The 27,297-nt window shown below is 39.0% G+C and overlaps 1 protein-coding gene across 1 annotated transcript in view; it reads left to right on the top strand.

The window, feature by feature from the left end:
• IQCH (IQ motif containing H) overlaps positions 1-27,297 on the top strand; it is a 224,238-nt gene that overhangs the window by 116,087 nt on the left and 80,854 nt on the right. The window contains exons 12-15 of the mRNA XM_044925394.1: positions 4,739-4,822; positions 9,273-9,448; positions 18,404-18,676; positions 23,813-24,004. Coding sequence (XP_044781329.1) covers positions 4,739-4,822; positions 9,273-9,448; positions 18,404-18,676; positions 23,813-24,004 — 725 coding nt within the window. The remainder of the gene's footprint in view (positions 1-4,738; positions 4,823-9,272; positions 9,449-18,403; positions 18,677-23,812; positions 24,005-27,297) is intronic.

The raw sequence follows: 27,297 nt of genomic DNA, 5'->3' as shown, positions 1-27,297 counted from the left end.
ATGGATTTTCAGTTGAGCTATTTCAAATCCTAAAAGATGATGCTGTGAAAGTGCTGCACTCAAGATGCCAGCAAATTTGGAAAACTCAGCAGTGGCCACAGGACTGGAAAAGGTCAGTTTTCATTCCAATCCCAAAGAAAGGCAATGCCAAAGAATGTTCAAACTATCGCATAATTATACTCATCTCACACACTAGTGAAGTAATGCTCAAAATTCTCCAAGCCAGGCTTCAGCAATACATGAACCGTGAACTTCAAGATGTTCAAGCTGGTTTTAGAAAAGGCAGAGGAACCAGAGATCAAATTGCCAAAATCCGCTGGGTCATCAAGAGAGTTCTAGAAAAACATCTATTTCTGTGTTTTATTGACCATGCCAAAACCTTGGATTGTGTGCATCACAATAAACTATGGAAAATTCTTAAAGAGACGAGAATACCAGACCACCTGATCTGCCTCTTGAGAAATCTGTATGCAGGTCAGGAAGCAAGAGTTAGAACTGGATATGGAACAACAGACTGGTTCCAAATAGGAAAAAGAGTACATCAAGGCTGTATGTTGTCACCCTGCTTACTTAACTTATATGCAGAGTACATCATGAGAAACACTGGGCTGGATGAAGCACAAGCTGGAATCAAGATTGCCGGGAGAAATATCAATAACCTCAGATATGCAGATGACACCACCCTTATGGCAGAAAGTGAAGAAAAACTAAAGAGCCTCTTGATGAAAGTGAAAGAGGAGAGTGAAAAAGTTGGCTTAAAGCTCAGCATTAAGAAAACTAAGATCATGGCATCTGGTCCCATCACTTCATGGGAAATAGATGGGGAAACAGTGGCAGACTTTATTTTGGGGGGCTCCAAAATCACTACAGATGGTGACTGCAGCCATGAAATTAAAAGATGCTTACTCCTTGGAAGAAAAGTTATGACCAACCTAGACAGCATATTAAAAAACAGAGATATTACTTTGTCAACAAAGGTCCGTCTAGTCAAGGCTATGGTTTTTCCAGTGGTCATGTATGGATGTGAGAATTGGACTATAAAGAAAGCTGAGCACTGAAGAATTGATGTTTTTGAACCGTGATGTTGGAAAAGACTCTTGAGAGTCCCTTGGACTGCACGGCGATCCAACCAGTTCATCATAAAGGAAATCAACCCTGAATATTCATTGGAAGGACTGATATTGAAGCTGAAACTCCAATACTTTGGCCACTTGATGCAAACAGGTGGCTCATTTTAAAAGACCCTGATACTGGGAAAGATTGAAGGCAGGAGAAGAAGGGGATGACAGAGGATGAGATGGTTGGATGGCATCACCGACTCAAAGGACATGAATTTGAGTAAACTCCAGGAGTTGGTGATCGATAGGGAGACCTGGCATGCTGCAGTCCATGAGGTTGCAAAGAGTCAGACCCAGCTGAGCAACTGAAGTGAACTGAACTGATGGGACCAGATCCCATGATCTTAGTTTTTAGAATGTTGAGTTTTAAGCCAGTTTTTTCACTCTGCTCTTTCAGCTTCATCAAGAGTCTCTTTAGTTCCTCTTCACTTTCTGCCATAAGGGTGGTGTCATCTGCACATCTGACGTTATTGATATTTCTCCCAGCAATCTTGATTCCAGCTTGTGCTTCATCCAGCCGAGCATTTCTCATGATGTACTCTGCATATAAGTTAAATAAGCAGGGTGACAATATACAGCCTTGACGTACTCCTTTCCCAATCTAGAACCAGTCCATTTTTCCATGTCTGGTTCTAACTGTTGCTTCTTGACCTGTGTACAGATCTCTCAAGAGGCAGGTAAGGTGGTCCAGTATTCCCATATTTTTAAGAATTTTTGACAGTTATTGTTTCCACAGTTTACTGGCTAAAACAATACAAATTTGTTGCTTCATAGTAATAATTCTATAGTTCAGAAGTGTGAAAGGCGCTAAAATCAAGGTGTGTGCAGGGCTGCATTCCCTCAGAGGCTCTAGGGAAGGATTTGTTTTCTGACCCTTTCCAGCTTCTGGAAGCCACTCGCAATGTAATGGACAAGGAAAGGCCATGGCCTGCTTCCTCCATCTTTAAAGCCAGCAACGTGGCTTCTCTGTGCCTTTCTTCTGTAGGCACCTCTGCTCTAAGTCTGCTCTGCCACCTCCCTCTTCCACAGTTAAGGTCCTTGTGATGGCATTGGGTCCAGCCAAATAATCTGGGAGAATCTCCTTATTTTAAGGTCAGCTGATTAGAAATCTTTATTCCATTTGCAGCTTTATTTGCCCTTTGCCATATAACCTAGCATATTCCCAGGTTCTGGGGATTAGCATGGGGACAGCTTTGGAGGCCATTATTCTGCCTGACATAGCAACTGAAAATAAAAGTGAGAAAATTGGCAAAAGCTCTTTGTCCCTCTGGCGTTCTCTCCTCACACCGGGAGTCTTGTCTTCTCTCTCACTTGACACAAGCACATTTGTCACAAGAGTTAAAGATGTGGTATCTGAACTATATAATAATTTGTAAGTGTATGTTACCTTGGAAAAGAGACAAGGGACTTACCCGAGTTTCCTTATCTGTAATGAAGAGGGTTGAAGTAGAAGATTTCTCAAAACTCCTCTGGTGTTTCTAGTCACACCTTTGACGTATCCATGACTTTGTAGATTGTATTCCAAAGTATGATGTTTCATTGCCACTGGCCACGTCTGCTGAACTCCTCAGGCCCACAACATCCATGCTGACAGTTTCCTGGTTAAGTCACTATTTTATTTAATATATGCTGCCCACATCGATGAGGTCTTTTCACCCAGGTGTCAACATGTGTACTTTGTGGATGTACAAAACATAATAAATCTGACTTTTTAAAAAATTGACTCCTAACTTCTGCTCTGCTGATGGAAATGTGCCTTGCACTGTATCTTGCCCATGTGGAATGATCTGTTGCTGTGGCAGAATTTGTTTTTGCTGTTACAAGCTTTGGAAGTCCTAAAAGCTTGTAATTTTAAAATACCTTCTGTTTACACAGTAACTTACAGTTTACAAAATATCTTCCTATCAGTTGCTCCATATGATCCTCTGTAACAATGCCCTGAGATTGTTAATATACGGTTCTGTAATATGGGTGCATTTGTAGGGTTAACTGAGTAAGCATTTATCATAATCCTGCATGACACTCTATGTGCTCCTTGATCAGGGTAACAAAGGTACTGAGTAATTTGTTGGAAAACTGACCTCAAGTAATTGATCGAAACACGGGCTTCCTTACATGCTGCGTATGTGGCAAGAACATGATCAGACATCCTTTATATTTTAAATTGGACATCATTTTAATGAGCCATCTCACACTGCCTTTTATCTTTACTTTTGAAAGGAAATGCGTTCGTAGAATGCTCTCAGGCACTTTTCTTAATCATACTTTATTCTCTAGGCATTTTCCTGCCTTCTTATAGTCTTGATAGATGATATTCACATCTTCCTAAACATTTATCTGAGTATAGACAGAATTATACATATGCAAAATCCCAAGAGTTACATTATTGCAGCTGCACATCAAGGTAGCCTTGTTTGTAGCTGTATGTATTAACTTTCCTATGTGCAAGAGTTCCCCAGATTATTTTAGAAATTAATAACTTTTCAAAAATAATTCAAGCAGCCCTCTTGTCCTTCTGCCTTTTTAGTTCTTAAGCTCATCTGCATAAAGCTAAAGGGAGACTTTTAGATGAATTGTAAACTCATTTAATTTCCAGACGTTGTCTAGTGTTTAACATCAAAGCAAAGAGCCAATTATCAGAGTTCATTTGATCTGAAGCCCTGTTGCCTGAATTGCTATAGTTTTCCTTATGCTGAAAAGGAAATCTGTCACATCTCGAAGATGTAGTATTTAAAATCACTTTATCTACAGCAGTTTAACTTGAAACATGTGTTTGGGCTCACTAACCACAAGGAGGCATTGAAGCATCTCTTCAAAATGTGAAAAGCAATTTCATTATTGTTTTAAAAGTTACACCCACAGTTGCTGATTTTTGTATAAACAATTATGTATATTTGTGAGTATGCATGCCTTTTAAGTTCATGTTTTGATCCACTTTTTAATTTTAACCCCTGAAGTAGCAGGAATTTTTCCTGCTGTAGAAGATTTTGGGACAATAATTCACATGTGTTTTCCTTCTGCCGTTCCAATGGACACAAAAGAAATGGTGGGGCTTTCATTAGTACTGACAAAGTACCTACATTAACCTCTATTGCCCTTTAAAGTTAAAGTTCTTTTGACTGTGTGAGCAGAAGCATATTTCTTTAGTATTTAGAGTTATTTAAATACATAGTTGCAACAGCAAGGGTTTTGTCTGAAATCTGAGTATCAGTTGAGAATGATTCCAGGACATACTTCAAAATGTCACATCAGATGCATGGGTTGAAAAGGCAAAATATTTTTAAAATCTGAGCATAATGTTCTTACGTACTCTTTTAAACATTCGTGTTAAATTGCCAAAACTTTCCCATGTTTCTGTGATCCTGATTGCCAGCAGCTTTGTTGGTATTGAAAAATATGAACCTCCCTGTTGCAGAATATGCTGCCTAGCACATCTTCCAGAGTAATGCTTAATCCCTTGAGGAGCAAGGACCTCATTCTTAGGAGTTGGATTGTTTCTGCAAGATGCTTCAGAGACATTTCTTTTCTGGAAATGTAGACCATGACACTGAAATCCTCTTGTGCCATTTTACCATATTGGCTTGCTCTTTCTGAATTTTGACATCTGGTTTGCCTTTTAGGTTATTCCCAGCCTGTGCGACAAAATATTGCCGATTTCAACACACAGCAGAACACGCAGCTGGGGAGGCTGTGTGACATCTTAGGTATAGTAAATACTTTTACACAAATGGCTCTTCAGGATGTTTATCAATGAATGTTGATTAAATGTTTTTGTTTTCACTCTACACAGAAAAGGCTTGTAAAAGGCTTCTTTGAAAAGTACTTCTACTTGTAGGGCAATTGAATGTTTCGTTTTAAAGAACATTTATAGTGAAGTCAACTTGAATAAATGAGTGACATTTTAACCAATATACTTGGGTAATTTTCTAATTCTCTTTGCTGCAGGATTGAATAAGGATTTCTCTCCTATAGCCCCAACTCTTCTTCTTTTACTGAATCTGGCAGTGAAGAAAGTCAACGTTTTATATCTGTGTCAATATTGTCTATTATATTATGAGGAATGAGTGGAGGTATCAGAACTGTGGTTTTGTACATTCTGTTTTCATTATAAGAATAAGAGGGGAATGAATATAGATTTAAAAGAAGCTTCTATTTAAATATATCGGAGAAGGCAATGGCACCCCACTCCAGTACTCTTGCCTGGAAAATCCCATGGATGGAAGAGCCTGGTGGGCTGCAGTCCACGGGGTCGCTAAGAGTCAGACATGACTGAGTGACTTCACTTTCACTTTTCACTTTCATGCATTGGAGAAGGAAATGGCAACCCACTCCAGTGTTCTTGCCTGGAGAATCCCAGGGATGGGGGAACCTGGTGGGCTCCCGTCTATGGGGTCGCACAGAGTTGGACACGACTGAAGCGACTTAGCAGTAGCAGCAGCAGTATCTAGCTATGAGAAAACAGAAAGTGCCTAGTGAAGGGAATTCTTAGAAACACAGACCTTGAGTGATAGACACATCTTTGTAAGAGTCGAGTTCTAGTACTGGTTTGGTCAGTTTTAAATCAGACACCAACCTGGGGCCCAGAAAGAAGGATACAAGAATGTTATGGCTTTGTTTGACACTGTTTGAAATGAGGTTTAATGAATAAAGGTTTCAAAGCCTAAGCAATAATATTGAATCAGTATGGGAGATCCTGGCCAGAAATTCAGGGTTAAACAAAAAACTAGCCTTTTTTTTTTTTTTTTAATAAGTTTCCAAGTAAGAACTTCTTAGTATTGCTAAAATATAATTGCTTTGGCCCTTATTTAAGCAAAACAAGGAAGAATTTTAAATTATCAATGACCAACTTAGCTGGCTCCCTGGAATGACATACTTTACATGATTCATATATATTTCAGCATCATTATTATTTTATAAATGCCATTTGGTAACAAAAATACATCAGTACTAGAAATTTACAGTGTCCTAAAATAATAATAGGGTAATTGCTTTAATCTATTATCTAGGCACTAATATTGTTTTCCAGCCTTACAAAAATTATTTTAATGACTTAAGATTGATTTGTTAGTGCTGAGCTATTTCAACTAAAAACCTGACTGGGTGGAAACCACTGAAGTGCAGCAGAGGGCAGGCTTTGCTCTAATTTATTTGATTAATTTTTTTCTTTAGCTTTTTATATACCCTTCTGTATATTTATAGTCCAAACCATCAGCAAAGAATTTCTTTACCAAGGATTCTCTTTATTAGAGAAAACTTAAACATATTAGGCTTCTATTTTAAATAACTCAATAATTCAGTCTATGTCTACCTACAGTGGAAAATTTTGCTAATATGAACCTTTCTGAGAATTTAGAACCAAATGCCTTTTCTTTGTATACCATCTTCATGACCTAACAATGCAATCCGAAAACCCCTTCAAGAGAAGTAATAAAAGTTTAGAGAAAAATGAGAAGATAGGAAAAGTCCTTGCTTGTGAAGTAAAAATATAAAGAAACTAGGAAAATAAGTGGTAATTTGTGGAAGAATCAATGATTTCATTTTTTAAATTCCATTAATTCCTAGTAAAAGGTGTTTATTTTTCTGCTTATTCAAGGGAAACAAAGGTAATCTGATCACACATTAAGACTTGTTCAGATATTGGCTGTAAAGTCAGGGTATCAGGTGGGGAGACCTCAGTGGCTAATGTTTTCAACTTGTAGATGAGTTTAAGCAAGAGAGTCACTGATCCTGACTATTGACTAGCAATCAAAACAATTTTATCTTCTCATTAATTCCTTTCCAAAATCACCAATTAATTTTGAATATTTGTCGATTCACAGTCAAACTGGATAATACTGGATATTACTGTTAGTGATATAACATTCCTTTGCCCAAAATGAGCAAGAAAGGTAAAATTAACAACATGATTTCTTATTATTTGTAACCCAGAAATTTCTTCCCAAGAAAAATTTAGTTTTCTTCTGCTATGGAATCTTTATTATTTTTGTTGTTTGTTTTTGTGTCCTTTTTTTATACTTAAAAACCCCCACTAGTTTGGTTTTAAAAACTACTAGTGTGATAAGATACTAGACTTTTATTGAAAATACAAGATTTGTGATTACTAATTTGATCATTCAACAGTTGAATACAAGTTTTGTAACTGCTGTCTCCTCGGTTAATTTATTTTGAGGCTCATGTGGCAATGTGCTTTCGACATTAAGTAGGAGCCACTTAAGTATTTACATTTATGGAGCACTTACTCTGGGCCCACCTCTGGTCCAGCTCAGAAGACACTGCTTCTAGCCACAAAATGCTCTTTTCCAGAACAGGTTTCTCCTGCATGCTGTGAATCTCACTATTGTGTATGACTTTCAACTTCCTGAATCTCTCCATTCTCCCAGATCCCTTTGGTCAACTCACAAATATTTATTGAGTGACTGACTCCTGCACACTTGACATTATACCAGGGCATGGGGGATTTTTTTTTTAAAGCATACACCTTACCTTTAAAGAGTCTGGAGAGCCAAGATCAAAGGATTTGGAACAACAAGATGGAACAGCAGAGGACACTACTTCATCGTGTTACATCTTCAGGCACTGATGAAAAGGAGCGCAAGTGTGGAGGGCGAGGTGTAGAATCACTGTTAGCTGGCCTAGTCAGGGTGGGCTTAGGGGCAGATTGGTGCATCTGTATTGTTAGTTGAGCACTTATTATGTGCTGGATACTGCACCAGGTGCATTACGTGAGTGTGTGTGTGTTTGTATATGTATGTGTGTGTGTGTGTGTGTGTGTGTGTGTGTGTGTGTATTCTTTCATTTCATACTCTCCCAGACTCTGTGCCCTGGGTGATTTGATTCTCTATTTACCAAGGAAGAAACCAATGCTTAGAAAGATTAAATAATGTACTCCAGCCTGCATGCAGCTGAGCAAGAATTTAATCAGTCTGTGCTCTGTATACTCTGCCAAACTGAACACAGGAGTCTTAGCATCCTCTCCTCTCCACCCTGCTTGATGAAGGAAACACTTTACAGTGCTTCCCCCTCTGACCTTTCCTGGGCACCTGTTCTGCATGTGCCGTGGATCTACCACCCTCCACCATGTTTTAGGGCTGTCTGGACACGACTGAGCGACTTCACTTTCACTTTTCACTTTCATGCATTGGAGAAGGAAATGGCAGCCCACTCCAGTGTTCTTGCCTGGAGAATCCCAGGGACGGGGGAGCCTGGTGGGCTGCCGTCTATGGGGTCGCACAGAGTCGGACACGACTGAAGTGACTTAGCAGCAGCAGCAGCAGTACATGTGAAATGTGGCTTCTCACAGGCAACACCTCAGTTGCTTTGATTCCTATATTTCCTTTTGTGTCCAGCAAAGTGCTTTGTCCCTAGTGATCAGTCAATTATTTTACGAATCAACGAGTGACTCCATTGGCTGCTCCTGTCCATACTCCCTAAAATATTCTGCAGCCTGGAGTGGGTAATCTCATCTTACTATTCCATTTGGATGGGAAATTTAATTAGGATTTCTTTCTATGCACATAATAAGAAGCACATCTTAAGAAGGAGAACAGTTAAATTAAGATAGTGTTTCCTTTAAACCAAGAATCACTAGATGTCCTATTTAAGTAATATAGTCCTCTTTGGGAATGGAGAAAGGAAAAGGTTGCTTTCCTGAAATAATCATTGCTATGGTCATAATCAGACCATTTATTTGGATAGAACAATCCCAAGTCCAAGCAGAATAAGAAATTGCAATTTCATCAGCTTTCTAAAGTTAATAGCTTGGTTTTATAATTTACTAAAGTTAATGGGATGAATTTTAAAAGCAGTATGCAGTTCCCATTGAGGTTAATGGGAGTTTGAGGGCTAAATCCCTATGTATTTATTTGAAAGTACAATTCCATGGTACCTCTCAGTTCTCCTTCTGAAGGAATCATTGTGTCTACTTTTTGGTAATGGTGTTGTCTTTTTTTTTTTTTTTTTTTTTTTTAGAGAAATGCTAAAGTTTAAAAAGTCCAGTTGAATTGCTAGGATCTGTGCAAAACCAATCTAAATTAACTTGAATGTGGCTTTTGGATATGCTCTTTATTTTAAACTGCACAACATCAATCCGATGCCAGAGTTCGTAATGTCATTTACCTTTATACCAGTAATTAACATTGCGCCTGTTGTTTTCAGATGCCAAAGTGAGCGTCATCTACATCTGCTCCCATCGAATGAATGACGAGTTACTGCTGTATTACAATAAAATCCTGAGTCTACAGGCAGCTGTCAAATCGGGGAACCTTGAGGACAGAAGTGACCTGCGGGACAGGTTCAAAATTATCACCCCTGAAGCTATAAACATCTTCACTGTGAGTTTGTCTTCTAATTACTACGGCTTCAGGGATGCAGTAAAATTAAATTGGAAATTTTATAACTTGCAACGCTCTGGTACACATCAGTGAAATATTATTGCAAGTTTAACAGCTTTACTGATTAGACTACTAGTTGGACTGTAGGAAATAAATGTCTCAGTTTAACTTGCAGACTTGACTGAGCTACTGCTGCCCAGTTTCTCTGTAGCTGAAGCCTAATTGTAGTTATTGGGTTGTACCATCAAGCAGGTGAATTTATAACATCTACAGTTGCTTTTTCTTAATTTTGTGTGGAGAACACCAAGGCAGAGAAAGGCTGGGGCTTGCCTGTGGTCACAAGCCTAGTTAGGGACAGCCTTTAGATCAAGGCCTCTGTTTTCTGATTTCCAAACTAGTATTCCTTGTTACAGGCATCCCTGGTGGCTCAGTGGTAAACAATCTGCCTGCCAAGCAGGAGACACAAGTTTGATCCCTGGGTCTGGAAGATCCCCTGAAGAACGAAATGACAACCCATTCCAGTATTCTTGGCTGGGAAATCCCATGGACAGAGGATCCTGGTGGGCGAGAGTCCATGGGGTCGCAAAAGAGTTGGACACAACTTAGTGACTAAACAAGAACAAATTCCTTGTGATTCCATGGGTTTTTTCCCTCCAGGGGAAGTTGGTCTTATGTACCATATCACAAACCATTCAATATCACAGTAATCCAAGTCTATGCCCCAACCAGTAACACTGAAGAAGCTGAAGTTGAACGGTTCTATGAAGACCTACAAGACCTTTTAGAACTAACATCCAAAAAAGATGTCCTTTTCATTATAGGGGACTGGAATGCACAAGTAGGAAGTCAAGAAACACCTGGAGTAACAGGTAAATTTGGCCTTGGGATACTGAATGAAGCAGGGCAAAGACTAATAGAGTTTTGCCAAGAAAATGCACTGGTCATAGCAAACACCCTCTTCCAACAACACAAGAGAAGACTCTACACATGGACATCACCAGATGGTCAACACTGAAATCAGATTGATTATCTTCTTTGCAGCCAAAGATGGAGAAGCTCTATACAGTCAGCAAAAACAAGACCAGGAGCTGACTGTGGCTCAGATCATAAACTCCTTATTGCCAAATTCAGACTTAAATTGAAGAAAGTAGGGAAAACCACTAGACCATTCAGGTATGACCTAAATCAAATCCCTTATGATTATACAGTGGAAGTGAGAAATAGATTTAAGGGCCTAGATCTGATAGATAGAGTGCCTGATGAACTATGGACTGAGGTTCGTGACATTGTACAGGAGACAGGGATTAAGACCATCCCCATGGAAAAGAAATGCAAAAAAGCAAAATGGCTGTCTGGGGAGGCCTTACAAATAGCCATGAAAAGAAGAGAAATGAAAAGCAAAGGAGAAAAGGAAAGATATATCTGAATGCAGAGTTCCAAAGAATAGCAAGAAGAGATAAGAAAGCCTTCTTCAGCGATCAATGCAAAGAAATAGAGGAAAACAACAGAATGGGAAAGACTAGAGATCTCTTCAAGAAAATTAGAAATACCAAGGGAACATTTCATGAAAAGATGGGCTCGATAAAGGACAGAAATGGTATGGACCTAACAGAAGCAGAAGCTATTAAGAAGAGGTGGCAAGAATACACAGAAGAACTGTACAAAAAAGATCTTCACGACCCAGATAATCACAATGGTGTGATCACTGACCTAGAGCCAGACATCCTGGAATGTGAAGTCAAGTGGGCCTTAGAAAGCATCACTATGAACAAAGCTAGTGGAGGTGATGGAATTCCAGTTGAGCTATTTCAAATCCTGAGAGATGATGCTGTGAAAGTGCTGCACTCAAGATGCCAGCAAATTTGGAAAACTCAGCAGTGGCCACAGGACTGGAAAAGGTCAGTTTTCATTCCAATCCCAAAGAAAGGCAATGCCAAAGAATGCTCAAACTACTGCACAATTGCACTCATCTCACATGCTAGTAAAGTAATGCTCAAAATTCTCCAAGCCAGGCTTCAGCAATATGTGAACCGTGAACTTCCAGTTGTTCAAGCTGGTTTTAGAAAAGGCAGAGGAACCAGAGACCAAATTGCCAACATCCGCTGGATCATGGAAAAAGGAAGAGAGTTGCAGAAAAGCATCTATTTCTGCTTTATTGACTATGCCAAAGCCTTTGACTGTGTGGATCACAATAAACTGTGGAAAATTCTGAAAGAGATGGGAATACCAGACCACTTGACCTGCCTCTTGAGAAATTTGTATGCAGGTCAGGAAGCAACAGTTAGAACTGGACATGGAACAACAGACTGGTTCCAAATAGGAAAAGGAGTACGTCAAGGCTGTATATTGTCACCCTGCTTATTTAACTTATATGCAGAATACATCATAAGAAATGCTGGACTGGAAGAAGCACAAGCTGGAATCAAGATTGCCGGGAGAAATATCAACAACCTCAGATATGCAGATGACACCACCCTTATGGCAGAAAGTGAAGAGAAACTAAAAAGCCTCTTGATGAAGGTAAAAGAGGAGAGTAAAAAAGTTGGCTTAAAACTCAACATTCAGAAAATGAAGATCATGGCATCTGGTCCCATCACGTCATGGGAAATAGATGGGGAAACAGTGGAAACAGTGTCAGACTTTATTTTTGGGGGCTCCAAAATCACTGCAGATGGTGATTGCAGCCATGAAATTAAAAGACGCTTACTCCTTGGAATAAAAGTTATGACCAACCTAGATAGCATATTGAAAAGCAGAGACATTACTTTGCCAACAAAGGTCCGTCTAGTCAAGACTATGGTTTTTCCAGTGGTCATGTATGGATGTGAGAGTTGGACTGAGAAGAAAGCTGAGCGCCAAAGAATTGATGCTTTTGAACTGTGGTGTTGGAGAAGACTCTTGAGAGTCTCTTGGACTGCAAGGAGATCCAACCAGTCCATTCTGAAGGAGATCAGCCCTGGGTGTTCTTTGGAAGGGATGATGCTAAAGCTGAAACTCCAGTACTTTGGCCACCTCATGCGAAGAGTTGACTCATTGGAAAAGACTCTGATGCTGGGAGGGATTGGGGGCAGGAGGAGAAGGGGATGACAGAGGCTGGATGGCATCACTGACTCGATGGACGTGAGTCTGAGTGAACTCCGGGAGTTGGTGATGGACAGGGAGGCCTGGCGTGCTGTGATTCATGGGGTCACAAAGAGTCGGACATGACTGAGCGACTGAACTGAACTGAACCGTATCGCATGATTAATCATGAACAAGGTTCAGATTTTTTTTTTAACTTTTTTAGAAACTGATTTTTAATGAGTGGAATGCATTCTGAGTGGAATCTTATCCCTAGACAAGAACTTTTGGGAAATTCATGGAAACATGATGGAAGCATTTTTAGAATAAGGCAGTGCAAGAGATGGCATGAAATGAATTTCTCCATGTTTTAGCAAGAATTTAAGCTTTCCATGGTAAACAATCAACATTTTAATACCTAATAGGCTATACACTTTTGAGGAGTGTCTGAATTTGCTGATAAAGATGACTTTCTTTATTCACAAGTGTGATGCACCCAAATCAACTGTCGATCATCAGAGAAACCAATTGCATGGTTCATGTAGGAAATATTATCAATGTCTTGAGTTACTACCCACTGACACTTCAGATGCATGATTTGACCAAAATCATGGGGAGGGGACAGTGGGATCAAGGGATGCTATAGCATTTCTACTTTGCTGGTGTACTCAGTGAATTTTACTCTTCTACCAAATGGCCACCTGGTGCGAAGAACTGACTTATTGGCAAAGATCCTGGTGCTGGGGAGGATTGAAGGCAAAAGGAGAAGAGGGTGGCAGAAGATGAGATGGCTGGATGATATCACTGACTCAATGTACATGAATTTGAGTAAATTCTTGGAGACAGTGAATGACCAGGAAGCCTAATGTTCTGCAGTTCATGGGGGTCACAGTCAGACATGACTTAGCAAGACTGAACAACAACAACAACCAAAATGAGGATTTTGCTTTTTCATAATAGGATACCTCAATTTTCCCGTAAGAGCTCTCTACCTAGCTCTATTTCATTGGCATCACTTGGCTGTGGAAGAAGTAGAAAGGGCAGGAGCAGGACAAGCAAGAGAAAAAGGGGACAGATCTTTGCCACTTATGTATAACCTTAGAAACTTCCCAATATCTCCATCAATGCAAGGATTGCTTTGATGCTTCCTAGTTATTCCCTGTCCTCAATGTCAGAGTTATTGTGGATGTTGGGAAGCAAGAAGGAAAAGAACTACCATTAGCGTGTGGTTAATTTCCTCATTTTCTCCATCCAGAAACTGGAGCTAATGTCTGGTAGCTGCTAATAAGCAATTTCCATATATCTGGAATGCCAGTATACACTGAAGAAGCATGGGATGGGCAAGGGGCACTAGATTTGGGGAAAGGAAAGCGAGTAAACAGCTAACATTTATCAAATGCTTAGCAAACATTTTCTCACTTGATGCTTAGGACACAGCAGCAAGACAGAAATGATTAATTTCCTTCTGTGGCCGAGGAAACCAATACTCACTTTCTAGTCCTAAGTTACCAGTGGGGCCAGAGTATGAACCCAAATCTGTCTGACACTGGAACACCATCATGAACTGGAAAGACCTCCTTGCTTCTGGATGACCTTTACCTCTCTGGTCCTTTGTTATTCCTCTGTAAGATGAAATGATGGGTTAGATCATGTCAAAGTCCTTTCCAGCTCTGCGGTCCTATTACCTGAGAAATGTATCTTCACAGTCCACTCTTCACCTTCCAAGAGGAGATAGGCAGTTGGCACTAACAAATTCATGGGGTTACATTCATTGTGTAGGTTTGCATCTCTGTGAATAAAAAACAAGTAGGAAATATTTTTAAGTACTTTATACTTCTTATAGTTTAAGTTTAAAGTATTTGAGTAATTAATCACTCATAGGCAGTCACCTTTCTAAAATATAAAAATTACATGTGTTCCGCATCCTGAACCCTCCTCCCCCCTCCCTCCCCATACCATCCCTCTGGGTCCTCCCAGTGCACCAGCCCCAAGCATCCAGTATCGTGCATTGAACCTGGACGCGGATTCATTTTGATGTTTGGCAAAACTAATACAGTTATGTAAAGTTTAAAAATAAAATTAAATTAAAAAAAATTTTTTAATAAAAAATTAAAAAATAAAATAAAATATAAAAATTAAAACTCTCACTTTCAAATCATTTCCTGCTCATGTTTAGTCATGGCTTTATTTCTTTTTAATGCGTTTGAGAGATTGTATCAGTACTTATTTTCATTCCAATGGATGGCTTTGAGATTTTTTTTTAAGTGTGCCAAAAATCTGTTTGTACATCTCTCCAAGTTACTATACAATTTTTGAATCTGTAAAGGTGAAAAATACTGTTACAAAGTCATCATGTCTACCTTTGAATATTGTGATGTTTATGAAGACTTCCTAAGCAACTACCTTTTGTCTCAGACCAAAAAAAAAAAAAGTGCTGATAAGTTAATTGTAACTATAATGTTTTGGAATTGCTTCCCAGGTGTATGCTCAGTTGTTCAGTCAAGTTCAACTCTTTGCAACCTGATAGACTGTAGCCCCTAAGGCTCCTCTGTCCATGGAATTTTCCAGGCAAGAATACTAGAGTGGGTTGCTCCCCAAGCGGCTCAGTAGTAAAGAATCTGCCTGCCAAGCAGGATTCGTGGGTTTGATCCCTAGGTCAGGAAGATCCCCTGGAGAAGAAAACAGCAACCCACTCTAGTATTCTTGCCTGGGAAATCCTATTGCCTAAGGAGCCTGGTGGGCTACAGTCCATGGGGTCACAAAAGCGTCAGGCACAACTGAGCAACTAAACAGCAACATCATATTATGGAATTAGGAACATTTTAGATTTTTGTCATCTGTATAAATCCACAGGTGATACTGGATGATACTGATCTGATGATACTGATTTTCTCTACGTGGTCACACCAGACCTGCAGTCAGAAATGCTCTGCCATAACTTACATTCAAATCTTTATCAAACACACATTGAACACAATACCATGGGACCATCTTGCCTGAAGAATAAGGCATGCCTGCAGATGACATAATAGTCTTGGGTAGAGTACTTGCCAATAGAGACAAGCAACCCTAGAGGAGACAGACATTCATCCTGGCCGGAAATGTGCTCAGAACGTTCATGTTAGGTTCTGTTGCTGCATCGCCATCCCCTCATCACACTTCATAAAACCTCAGACCTCACTACTCAGTCTGAAAAATGGGAGAAATCATGGCAGCCATGGCATGAGAACTGTGCTAATAATGAATAATAATAATAATAAAAATAAATAAAATAATAATGAATAATAATCCTGCCTCTGCTGTGTACCAGCTGTGTGACTATAGGCAAATCACCTGAGCCTCAGTTTCCCCATCTCCCAAAGAGGGACTGTTATTGTGTCGTATGGATCAAATGGAAGAGTACCTGTGCTGAGACCTTGGGAACTTGACATGAGAAGACTGTCCCCTTTGAAACATTCTTCCAGTTCCCTGAAAAGTCCACCATATACTTTGTGGCTCAAGTCATCAGTTCTCCCAGACATATCACTTTTTCACATTTCCTCACTGGAATAATTTGTAAGGAAAGGAAAGGAGTGAAATAACAGACAAGGGGATCAACAGTGAGCAATCAGATGGGAAACACAAACTCTCGAGGTGCTGCCACCGTTCATTGTCCAGTGGAACGCTGGATTTCCTAGAGCTGCATTCTTAAAGGCAGGTTTTGAAAATGGATTTAAATTATGTAGAAAAGGCATATTCCATAGACAAAAGGAACTTAGATCACTTGCTCTGAAGGGAGGGTTCAATAGGGTAAATCATAAAATCCTATCTCAGAGGAATTTTTTGGGGGGATCTTGTTTTGAAGGGGGAGGCAGAATATACATAGCATAAAATTTACCATTTAAATCATTTGAAGTGTACAGTTCCATGGCATTAAGTGCATTCACATTGTTGTACAATCGTCGTGTTATCCAGTTTCAAAACTTTTTCAAAATCCCAAGAAGCAGCTCTGTACCCATTAAACAGTATATCCAGAAAAGCTTTGGTTTTAATGTTATATCACAGCTGAAAGGACCCTAGAGACTTCTGGTTCAACCCCTCATTTGAATGTGGGGAACCAAGGCTCAGAAAGATCAGGTTTTCTAAATCAACTGGCAAGTTACAAATTTAGATAGGACTGAAATCCAGGGGGTCTCCTCAGTCACTTTCTCTTATACTCGGCATTCATATCCTCTAACAGTTTGCAAACTCGTGCGCCTCATATTCCCCAAAATAGTGGCTCGGAATTTCTCCACAATTTAAGGCCTTGTTGAAGAGAATTTTGACTAGACTCTGGGGGGAGATGGAGACACTCTACAAAATCCTTTAAACTCCATTAAGACTCTCATGTCTTGCATTATATTATTTGCATGACATTTTAGTGACTTTATTTTTTTTTTAAGTTTTCTCCATAATAATTTTTAATACCATCGATTGAATGTCAACTCAATGACATGCATTATAATAGGTGTTAAACATTCATAATCTTATTTTATCCTTCGAGGAACCCATCAAATGGTTATTTTTATTCCCACTCGGCAGATGGAGAAACTTAGTCTCAAGGAATCTAAGTCATTTGCCCAAGTTCAGGTTATTTGTTAGGGACAGAACTGGATTCAAAGAACCATTTGGCTCCTAAGCCCCAGGACTTTCTCATGTGCCATGTTGCCCTCTGCTCTAGAGAAATAAGCACAATCTTGGGCTCTCATATTCCATCCCTAGGCTATGCTCATCCTCACCTGATAAAATCCTACCCATCCTTCAGAATTTACCTTAACCCCAACCTCTTTTATAACAATAATATTAGCAGATGTTCATTAAGTGCTTATTATATCCAAGCACTATTATAAGCGCTTTACATGCATTATCTCATTTAATACTCACAGCATCCCTATGAGATGGGTACTATTATTATACTCATTTTACAGATGAGAAAACTGAGACCCAACTGAGATAAGTGATTTGCCTTTTTGGCTCTTCCCACTAGCACGTGGCTTCTGCCTCCCTCCTCCATGCTTCCAAGGCCCTCTGTAGTTCTTTATGGCCCTTCTCTGCCTTGTATTAATTATGCATTAATTGTACTCATCTGTGTTTCCACTCCTTGAGCACAGAGACATGCTTGTATTAGTTTTGGTTTGTGCTGACCATCTGGCTCCATCCTCTGCCCCTGTTAGACATGCCAGAATTATTTATTTAATTGAAGGAGACAGTCACATGTATTGCTGAGCTGGGTGTAAGTAGTCAAAAATAAAAAGTTTTCCACTGGAAGAGGAATTTGAGTGTTGCTGAAATTCTCAAATATTTTCCATTCATGAGTCCTCTCTGGAGTGCTGGCCAAGAACCATGATAATCATCATAAAAATATGTACTCTTGAAATGGAATTTGTGGTAGAACTTTGGGAAGAGGGTATCAAGTCAAGTGCCTTTTTCCTACTGAATCATTTAAAGGGTTGCCAGATTAGGAGCCCTGAATACTGAAGAATATTAGGAGGCTCTTTTCTTCATTTTTTTGTATTGATTTTCCAGACGCTTTAGTGTTAAACCATGCCAGAAGTGTTGCAGAGATGAATCACTGTTATCCAAAGGCCGCCAGCTTCTTTTCCTTCTGACAGAAGGATAATTCCACGTGGATCAAATAAATACAGATGTGTAGTAATTAGTTCTATTCCCAGTGAGCCTATTTCCAACACACTAAAGATGTGAGCGATTATGGAGCCTCACCCCAACAGCTTTTATCATTTTAAACTGCTAAACAACAGGATAGGTCATAACCCAGCCAGCTATTAATAATGCATTTATTGTGTGCAACATTATAGGTTAGGTGTATGGACTAGAAAAAGAATACCTTTTAACAAGAATATTATGATCTCCCCCCAGAAGCAGCATATGTGCCTGGCTACTCACCTGATGTACAGTCCCAAGGCAATCAAAAGAATAAAAAATCTCATCCAAGGGAAAGAAGCCTACATTGTCAGCGGGCTCCTCCACAGAGATGATTTGGCGGTGGCAGATATGTTAAACATACCTATCCTAGGCTCAGAGCCTGAACTAGCTCATTTCTATAGCACCAAGTCTGGAAGCAAACGCATCTTTGAGAATGCCAATGTGCCAGTCCCTCCTGGAATATATAACATCTATAGTCACCAGCAGGTAAGCAGGGTGGACAAGTGAGGCTCTGTTTAAATATTTCACATTCTCTTGACCTTGTAGGAACTTTTTAGGTCTTCTGGAGTCAGCCCTATCCAATGAAGAATATTATGGAATACTTGAGTTGATTTGATGGGATCTGCTTTAGCCTTCGGGCTTTCTTGGTGGTTCAGTGGTAAAGAATCCACTTGTCAGTGCAGGAGACACAAGAGGTGCGGGTTCAATCCCTGTGTCGGGAAGATTCCCTGGAGTAGGAAATGGAAATAGCAACCCAGTTTAGTATTCTTGCCTGGAAAATCCCATGGACAGAGGAGCCTGGCGGGTTAACAGTTCATGAGGTTGCAAAAGTGTTGGACACGACTGAGCATAACACACTTTAGTCCTTCAGTGTTTCAAAGTATCTTCCTATGGGCCTTACAGAAATTGTCATTCTCAAAGTATTTATTCATTTGGATTAAGGAACTGAAGGCTCTACTCATGTATTAATCTGCTATCAATATTTATTGCTTTAATATGGATTAGTTCATCATCATATTAATTAGCTAGTCATTTTAGTAGGACCCTAAGAAATGTGAAAGTCAGTTCGGGCTAAAAGGAGCAGGTTAGGAGAGCTCTAGGGAGTCATATTGCCAAGGGCATGTGGCAGACTAAGGACATCCATGGCTCTACAAAAAAACCCCCAAAATCCTAGCTGTTCAGTAAGTGGCCATAAAGAAAGGGGGAAAACCCCAGAAAGGGAACATGAAGTGACTCCAGGAGGAAAACTCTCTGCTTCTGAATTTGCCTTGGTCTGAATCTGTGACTGTACATTCTTCCAAAAGATAGTTAGGGCCCTAATATTTGAAGAACCATAATATTCAGTTCAGTTCAGTTCAGTTCAGTCACTCAGTCGTGTCCGACTCTTTGCGACCCCATGAATCGCAGCACGCCAGGCCTCCCTGTCCATCACCAACTCCCGGAGTTCACTCAGACTCACGTCCATCGAGTCAGTGATGCCATCCAGCCATCTCATCCTCTGTCGTCCCCTTCTCCTCCTGCCCTGAATCCCTCCCAGCATCAGAGTCTTTTCCAGTGAGTCAGCTCTTCACATGAGGTGGCCAAAGTACTGGAGTTTCAGCTTTAGCATCATTCCTTCCAAAGAAATCCCAGGGCTGATCTCCTTCAGAATGGACTGGTTGGATCTCCTTGCAGTCCAAGGGACTCTCAAGAGTCTTCTCCAACACCACAGTTCAAAAGCATCAATTCTTCGGCGCTCAGCTTTCTTCACAGTCCAACTCTCACATCCATACATGACCACTGGAAAAACCATAGCCTTGACTAGACGGACCTTTGTTGGCAAAGTAATGTCTCTGTTTTTCAATATGCTATCTAGGTTGGTCATAACTTTTCTTCCAAGGAGTAAGCGTCTTAATTTCATGGCTGCCGTCACCATAATATTAGTCACTACAAAATTACCCACTAGAGAACTAGAAATTAACCACTCTATGTTTGCTCTGGCAGGTGTTCTCACATTTAACTGCTATCTTTTTTTACAATAAAGAAACTAAAAGACAAATAGTTGTTAACATTTCTTAACCTTTGTTTCATTCCATCTCTTAACCATTCCTCTGAGCCAATCACAAGTGATTTTGGGCACCTACTTCTGGGGAAACTAAAAAACTGTACAAAATGCAGATGTTTGTGAGGGACAATATTTAGGGGTCATGCTACTTCTCTCAGCTGCCTGATCCTGATGCTCTGCACCTCATAGCTGCTGAGCCCCCAAACCAAGTCTTTCAACAAATCATACTTTTCAGAGACTAACTGGCAATTATTAAATTGCCCCCAGATTGTTTCAGTCTTGCTAGATAGAGTGTTCATGGGCAATACATGGGCTCATGAAGGAAGTTTCTTTTAAAGAGGGCAGTCTAGAAAAGGCACAGGCTATCTTAATAGGATTAGAAGAGAGAAGCTTCCCCTGACCTGATGTGTCCCTTCCATTATCATTAACCTCCACTGAAATTTGAAGGTAACAGAGTGGATTGCTTAACTCTGCTTCCCTGTAGAATGCTAGGCTGATAGACATAATACAAGTGAAATGCATTTTTAAGTGATACAATTTCATATGTGTATATTACATTAAACAGTCCTCAAAACCTTAGAATGTATGTGCAGTATTTATATTGAGTGAGTCTTGCTTTTGTCCCCATTGATGAGAATTCAGGCAGTCTTTGCTATGAAATATTTTAGAACTTTATACGTTAATTGTGGTTAAAGATACAGGAATCTTTAATGCAGTAAAGCTTCACTCTAATGCTGATATTCAGAAGTAGGATAAAAACCTCTCCTCAAAGATAAACTGGATTTAAAGGGTGTCATTTCACCTATGCTGTGTGCAAATTGTATCACAATAAACTGAGTCATAACTGAGGTCTGCACTACTTATTTGGAAACCACATGTCTGAGGTCAACAAGAATTGAAGCACTCCACTGAGATTTTTCCAGATAATGCCTATTCTACCTAATCTATCTGAACATGTCAGCATTTTGAATTTTCAGATGGTAATGAATCAGTAACACTGACTTTTTACCGATGTGCATCATAAACTTAAAGCTGGTGAAAGAAAGCTGTGATTATTTTAATTTAGGTTAATAAATATTCCTAGCTATCAGTTGGATTTTAGCAGTAGACATTTTTCTATTTCTGCCCTACACCAGTATAAAATGTATGGCAATTTAAAAATATATTACATCTTTTGAATAGATAGACTCAAATAGAAAATGATAAATGTTTGGCAATAGCATAAAGTCATTTGCTTTATGATTAAGTAATTTATTTTATTTTTTAAGTCCAGCTTGAGCACAGTGAGCATTTCCTGTTTTGATCCATAAAGCAACCAGGCAACTTCTCTTTCTGGCATGTGTTCCATATGAAATATTGACAGCTTTGCTTAAATAATCAAAAATGGCAATGCTATTTTAAAGCACTGTTCAATTTTCACTTAAAGATAGCACATAATTCTTTCCAGTGGTATAGGCTTTACAATACTATTGATCCTTTTCATTACTGTAGGGAATCCATCAACAGACACCCATTTATAGGATTCTCAGAAGCAACAAATAATAGGATTTGGAAGAAGCAGATAATAATTCTGTTAGTAGCTGAAACTTCCAAATATGCAATATATCTAAACATACAATGAAAAGGACTGTGCCAGAATATCTTTCCGTACACTGGCAAGAGAATCTTATTGGACATTAACAGGCCAAGAACTATTTCTCCTTCTGCAACATATGACCATAATGGAATCTGTCTTCTCAACACAACGTTAGAGAAAGAAGGGATGTAACTTTGAAAGACACATTTTTAAAAACCTTCCTAGGCTATGCTTATAGCCATATGGTTTGTAGACCAGAGTACTTGTCATTTAAACACCCACATTATCCCTAGACACTACTTGATAATTAGGGAGCTAAGACAATTTCATTTTCACCCTAATTGAATACCCTATGGTTGCATGGGGCTTCCAGGGGTCCCAAGTATGTCTGTTTTAGTATCACTTCAACACTGCTGTATACTGTAGCATCTCCAGGAAGATTGGCTGGAAAGACCCAACTCAAGAGAACAGATTGTACCTTTAATCAAAATAATTTTAATCTTCCAGTTCCAGATTTCAACAGATTTTTTCCCCAGAATTACGAGTCGTCTCACACTCTATAGTTTAAAAAAATCCATTTGGTGACCAAACTCATCAAAAGAGAAGAGAAGAGTGTTGCAGAAGCCTCCTTAAGCACAGACCATGGCCAAGAATAGCATGGGGTAGGCTGAGGAGAGGGAACACTTACTATTGTTTCTTTCTATATAGATTAGAAAGTCTGATGAGAAGATCAAACAAAAAATCACTTTGTGGTCTAATGAGTTATTTTTCACCAAGGCTCTACTAGAACAGTATTACTTATAATTAAGTAATCTTGCTATAGACCTTTTCTGATTCAAACATATCCAAATGGCTTATTGACCATAAAGGAAGTTGCTTCTCTTGCTCGGGACTTCCTTCTCCACCTCACCCTTCTCCTCTACCTCTCTGTAGCTTGAGATGGGTAGCACAGTGGAGAAGAAATGGGCTTAGGTATTGGACTCAGAGCAGCCTGGGTGGAGTCCCTGTTCTGCGACTGAGTGTTGTGTGATCGTGGGCAAGTTATTTAAATTACCTGAGTCTCAGTTATTTATACATAAAATAGAATTAATAATGGTGCCTATTTCATAGGTTTTTGTGAGTGTTCAATGAGAGGATTTGTGTAAAGAGCTATGCCAAAGGCCTAGAGCCTACTGAGAGTTCAGTGACTTTAACTATTATAGTTATTATTATTATTGTGATATTGGAGCTTGCATGTTTACCCCTGAAACATTCGTGTGACTGAGTCCAATTCTTGAGAAAAGTTTCAAATAAGATGTAGGAGAGGTGTGTATTCCAATAAAGTTGCTTTCACGAGTTTTTTACCTCCTTTATCTGTCTTGTTCATATAATACATATAACACACTTGGTCAATTGACTGGCCAAACAAATGTATTTCATGTATACTAAATGAGAAAAACACTAAATATTTTATAGATTATAACATTTAAAAGCTCAGCAAAGCTCCAAACAGTTTAAGTTTTCAAGACTATAACTTTTTATAGTCTTGAAACTATAAAAGAATCATTTGAAGAATCAATAAATAAACACATTATTCTCTGAAAAAGGAAGAGAACAATATTAAGATTCAATTACAGATATTCAGATTTTTTATTTTGCCTTCAAAAGTCAGCAAGTGATAATTTCATAATTTCTCATAAATAAGATTATACTTTTAAACATGTCTTTGGTCGCATTGGTTGGTGATTTATTTATACCATATTCACGTATGGGGTTAATCAAAAAGTTCATTTGCATTTTTGCATAACAGCTTATGGAAAACCCTGAATGAACTTTTTGGCCAACCAAACATACACACACACATACACATATCACTTAAAACTTCTAATCTGTGTTAGTAACTGGAAGATAACCGAATGAACAGACTGTTTGAAATAAAGACATGTGAGCAGTACTACAGCTAAGTTAACACAATAAGAAGGAATCCAGGAAATTAAATGTTGCTGTATCTTTGGCCCCACAGATAATAGAACAGGTGAGTCAGCTGATCATCGATCACCTGGAAATCCAACGCTGGCTCTTTAAAGCGGACTATGAGTTTGGAGGAAATGGGACCGCGTTTTGTGACATTCCCTCCCACCTAAAGTGCTACAACTGGATCCTAAAGGAGAGTCAGAGATACAGTCGCGAAGACTGGAGAAAGAAATGGGCACAAGTGAGTATTCAATGGTAACATAAACCCAAAGTGTCTGTGAACAGATAGGAGATAAAGCAAAAGGCTTAGCTAGGAGATAAGGCACTTTCTTGTAGACTCAGCTGAGTTACCTACCAGCAGTTGAGACCTTAGGCAATTTTTTACTTTCCTGGGCCTTAGTTTTTATGTACTAAGTGAATGAGGTTGATCAGGTTATCTTAAATATTCCTTCTTGGATCCCTGAAAATCCTCAAATTGATTATGATAATAATTAGGAAGTAGTGTTTTTATGATATCCAAATAACATTTCAAATCTAATCATTTGCTCTAAGTTATTCTAGATCATATGCTTCTACCAACTGTTGTTATTAAGCTAGTTGTATTTTATTGTGAGAGGGAAATTCTATTAGTGAATGCTTGTCACCTGGAAGCTAATGTTTAATAGCATTCTGTCAGCAGTCATATGTTTTTGAAGACAATTCAAGGAAATTTATGTAACTGCTGGTCCCTATGAGAGGTTGAGAAAATAATACATTCCAGCAAGAAAATCTCCAGGCAAGAACTGAATAATAGGTAAAAACTCTTAATATATGAGTGATGTATATGGATTTTTCCATGTATATTGGTGGGAGGATGAATTGTACAACTTCTTAGTCTGTTTCAAAGTTGCTTAATAATTAGTTTTATATGGCTTCACATATGAATTAAACCCACCGTTCTGAAAACGGCATCATTTTGCATTCAGAGACCTCGACGTGCTGACTTCACTTAATCCCAAATCTCTGTTTTTCACTACTGATGAAAGTATAACTGATGAGGAAAATTCAGACACAGATTTTCCATGAACTGACTCCTTCCCTGCCAAATTCTGTAGTGGTGGCTGTGTGGTGATTTGCACCTGCTTTGAGCATCCCACTACAGAAGCAGATGAATCAAGACACAAGTGATAGAAAGGGAGCGGCACACAGAGAGAGCCACATTATTCTTGTGAAAATGAAATGATGAATAAATCTAGAGAACAGTCAGAAGAGAGAGCTCCCTTTGATAAATGTTAGTTCTCCTCATGATCTGTTCAGGGCTTTTCTTCCTCCTTCATCAGTGAATGGACTTAATGCAGTACCTGTCATGGCCAGCTTTTTACATATTATTTAAAGGATACCAAAGTGAATTACTCTCCTAAGAAAAAAATAAAACAAGGAAAGGAAAATGTATTTAATTTTGAGGCCCAGAAGCCCATAGAGGTTGCTCTTGTGTTCTCCTTGGACTGGATTTTATTTCATCTTGTATTAAAAAAGTTTTTTAAGCAAAACTGTTGAAATTAAACCATGAAAAGTATGACTTTTTTTTTAATCTAAAAAATTGAAATGTTTGTGTGCTTGTGTGCTAAGTCGCTTCAGTCATGTCTGACTCTTGGCGACCCCATGGACTGTAGCCCCCCAGGCTCCTCTGTCCATGGAATTCTCCAGGCAAGAACACTGGAGTAGGTTGCCATGCCCTCCTCCAGAGGATCTTCCTGACCCAGGGTTCAAACCCAAGTCTCTTTCCTCTCCTGCATTGGGAGGCAGGTTCTCTACCACTAGCACTACCTGGGAAGTCCCAGTGTTAATGTACAAAGTATTTGCTTGCTCAGTATTTCAAATCAATAATTTTTATAGAATTCTCCTGATACTAGACTATGATAAATTTGAAATGCTTGATTTTAAGTTTTAAAAATATTTAACATATTGACATATAGCTGAATTGCATTTAGAAATCTGAATATATATTATTTAATTTCAAATATTTTAAACCATACCATTTTAAATTGCCACCAATTACATTCGGCATTATTGTTAATGTTGTCAAATGTGACACTTATGAATAATTAATGATCTGTCTAAATTTTTTTAACTTAACAAGGGAAAATAATTATTATGAAATCTTTTTACATTCTGAGACCTGTGCTTGACCATGATGTTGTTAGAAGCCAAAAATAAAAAAATAAAGTACTTCTGAAGAGCTTTTTTTTGTTAGGAGACTATTGACATTCTTTTGCCTTCAAAGTGAAATCGCATTCAGAGTGGCAGTGAACTGCAATCTCCACTGAGTGTAGCTATTGAGAATTTAGGATTAGAATTATCCTTTGTTCCAGAAGACCATCATAATGGTGCACATTTAGACATCAAAGCATTACTTTATGAGCACAGGCATGTTTAAATGTCCTATTACAGTTTGTAGACCTGTTTCTTTTGATAATGAAGATGTTGTGTCATCCAGCCTAGCCTGGCACATGCAAAACATATGCTGGCAGGTTATTAAAAATTTCAGCTTCTTGATGAAAGACTATCCTGCAGGCTAAGAGTCCAGAGAAAGACTCCATTCTGGGAGAATTATTAGAAATGAGAATATGACTGTAAGCACTAAATTATGTTAATACTTACAAATAGCATCATTTGCATAGCAGTTTATGACACGATACCATGATTTTTCTCATTGGTATGTTGTAGGCAACAGATTAAAAACAGTGCTGTTTATAGGGGTTTGAACTATTTTGAGATTCTCTTGCATCTTATGCAGATATTGGTTTTAGATGTAGTCATGATTCAGTGTGGACTCCAGGATCTATAAGGATCATCTTTTTTTCTACCTATCTAATTGAGAACCAGAATTATTTGGTTGCAGTTGAGACTTGAAACAAGTCATGGAATCAACAAATGATAGAACACTGTAGTCATATTTTAAAAATCAGTGTTGACATGTAAGTGATTTTAGGAAAAGCAGAATGTCACATAATAGCCACAATAAAAACAGCACAACTCTCAGTTTGTTCCGTGGTGTCTTGGTACCAACCTTACTCTCTTCATCCTGAAAGTGAAACTGTTAGTCACTAAGTTGTGTCCGACTCTGCAATCCCACAGACTGTAGCCCACCAGGCTCCTGCGTCCATGGGATTCTCCAGGCAAGAATACTGGAGTAGGTTGCCATTTCCTTCTCCAGAGGATCTTCCTGACCCGGGGATCGAACTGGGTCTCCTGCGTTGCAGGCAGATTCTTTACCATCTGTGCCTATCCTGCTAGCTAACAAAATCTACTTCCCCCAACAGGTTCCAGTAAACTCACTCACTTAAATACTCAATGCTTATTAGGTTTCAGTGAATCTACACACGTGTGCATGCTCCAAAGTTGCCACTCCAGAGACGAGAGAATTTATTTTCATTTAGTAGGAATAAAGCCTTAAGCAAAGACACACCTGTAGGGGAAAAAGCCTTCCTGGACACTCTTACCTAAGACAGTGCAGGGAGACCCAGGTGACATTTGTTGTGGTACTAGCCCTTC

This window comes from Bubalus bubalis, chromosome 11 (genome assembly GCF_019923935.1).
Source record: "Bubalus bubalis isolate 160015118507 breed Murrah chromosome 11, NDDB_SH_1, whole genome shotgun sequence".
NCBI lineage: Eukaryota > Metazoa > Chordata > Mammalia > Artiodactyla > Bovidae > Bubalus > Bubalus bubalis.
The sequence above is the reverse complement of the archived record's forward strand: the minus strand, read 5'-3'. Positions and strand labels throughout refer to the sequence as shown.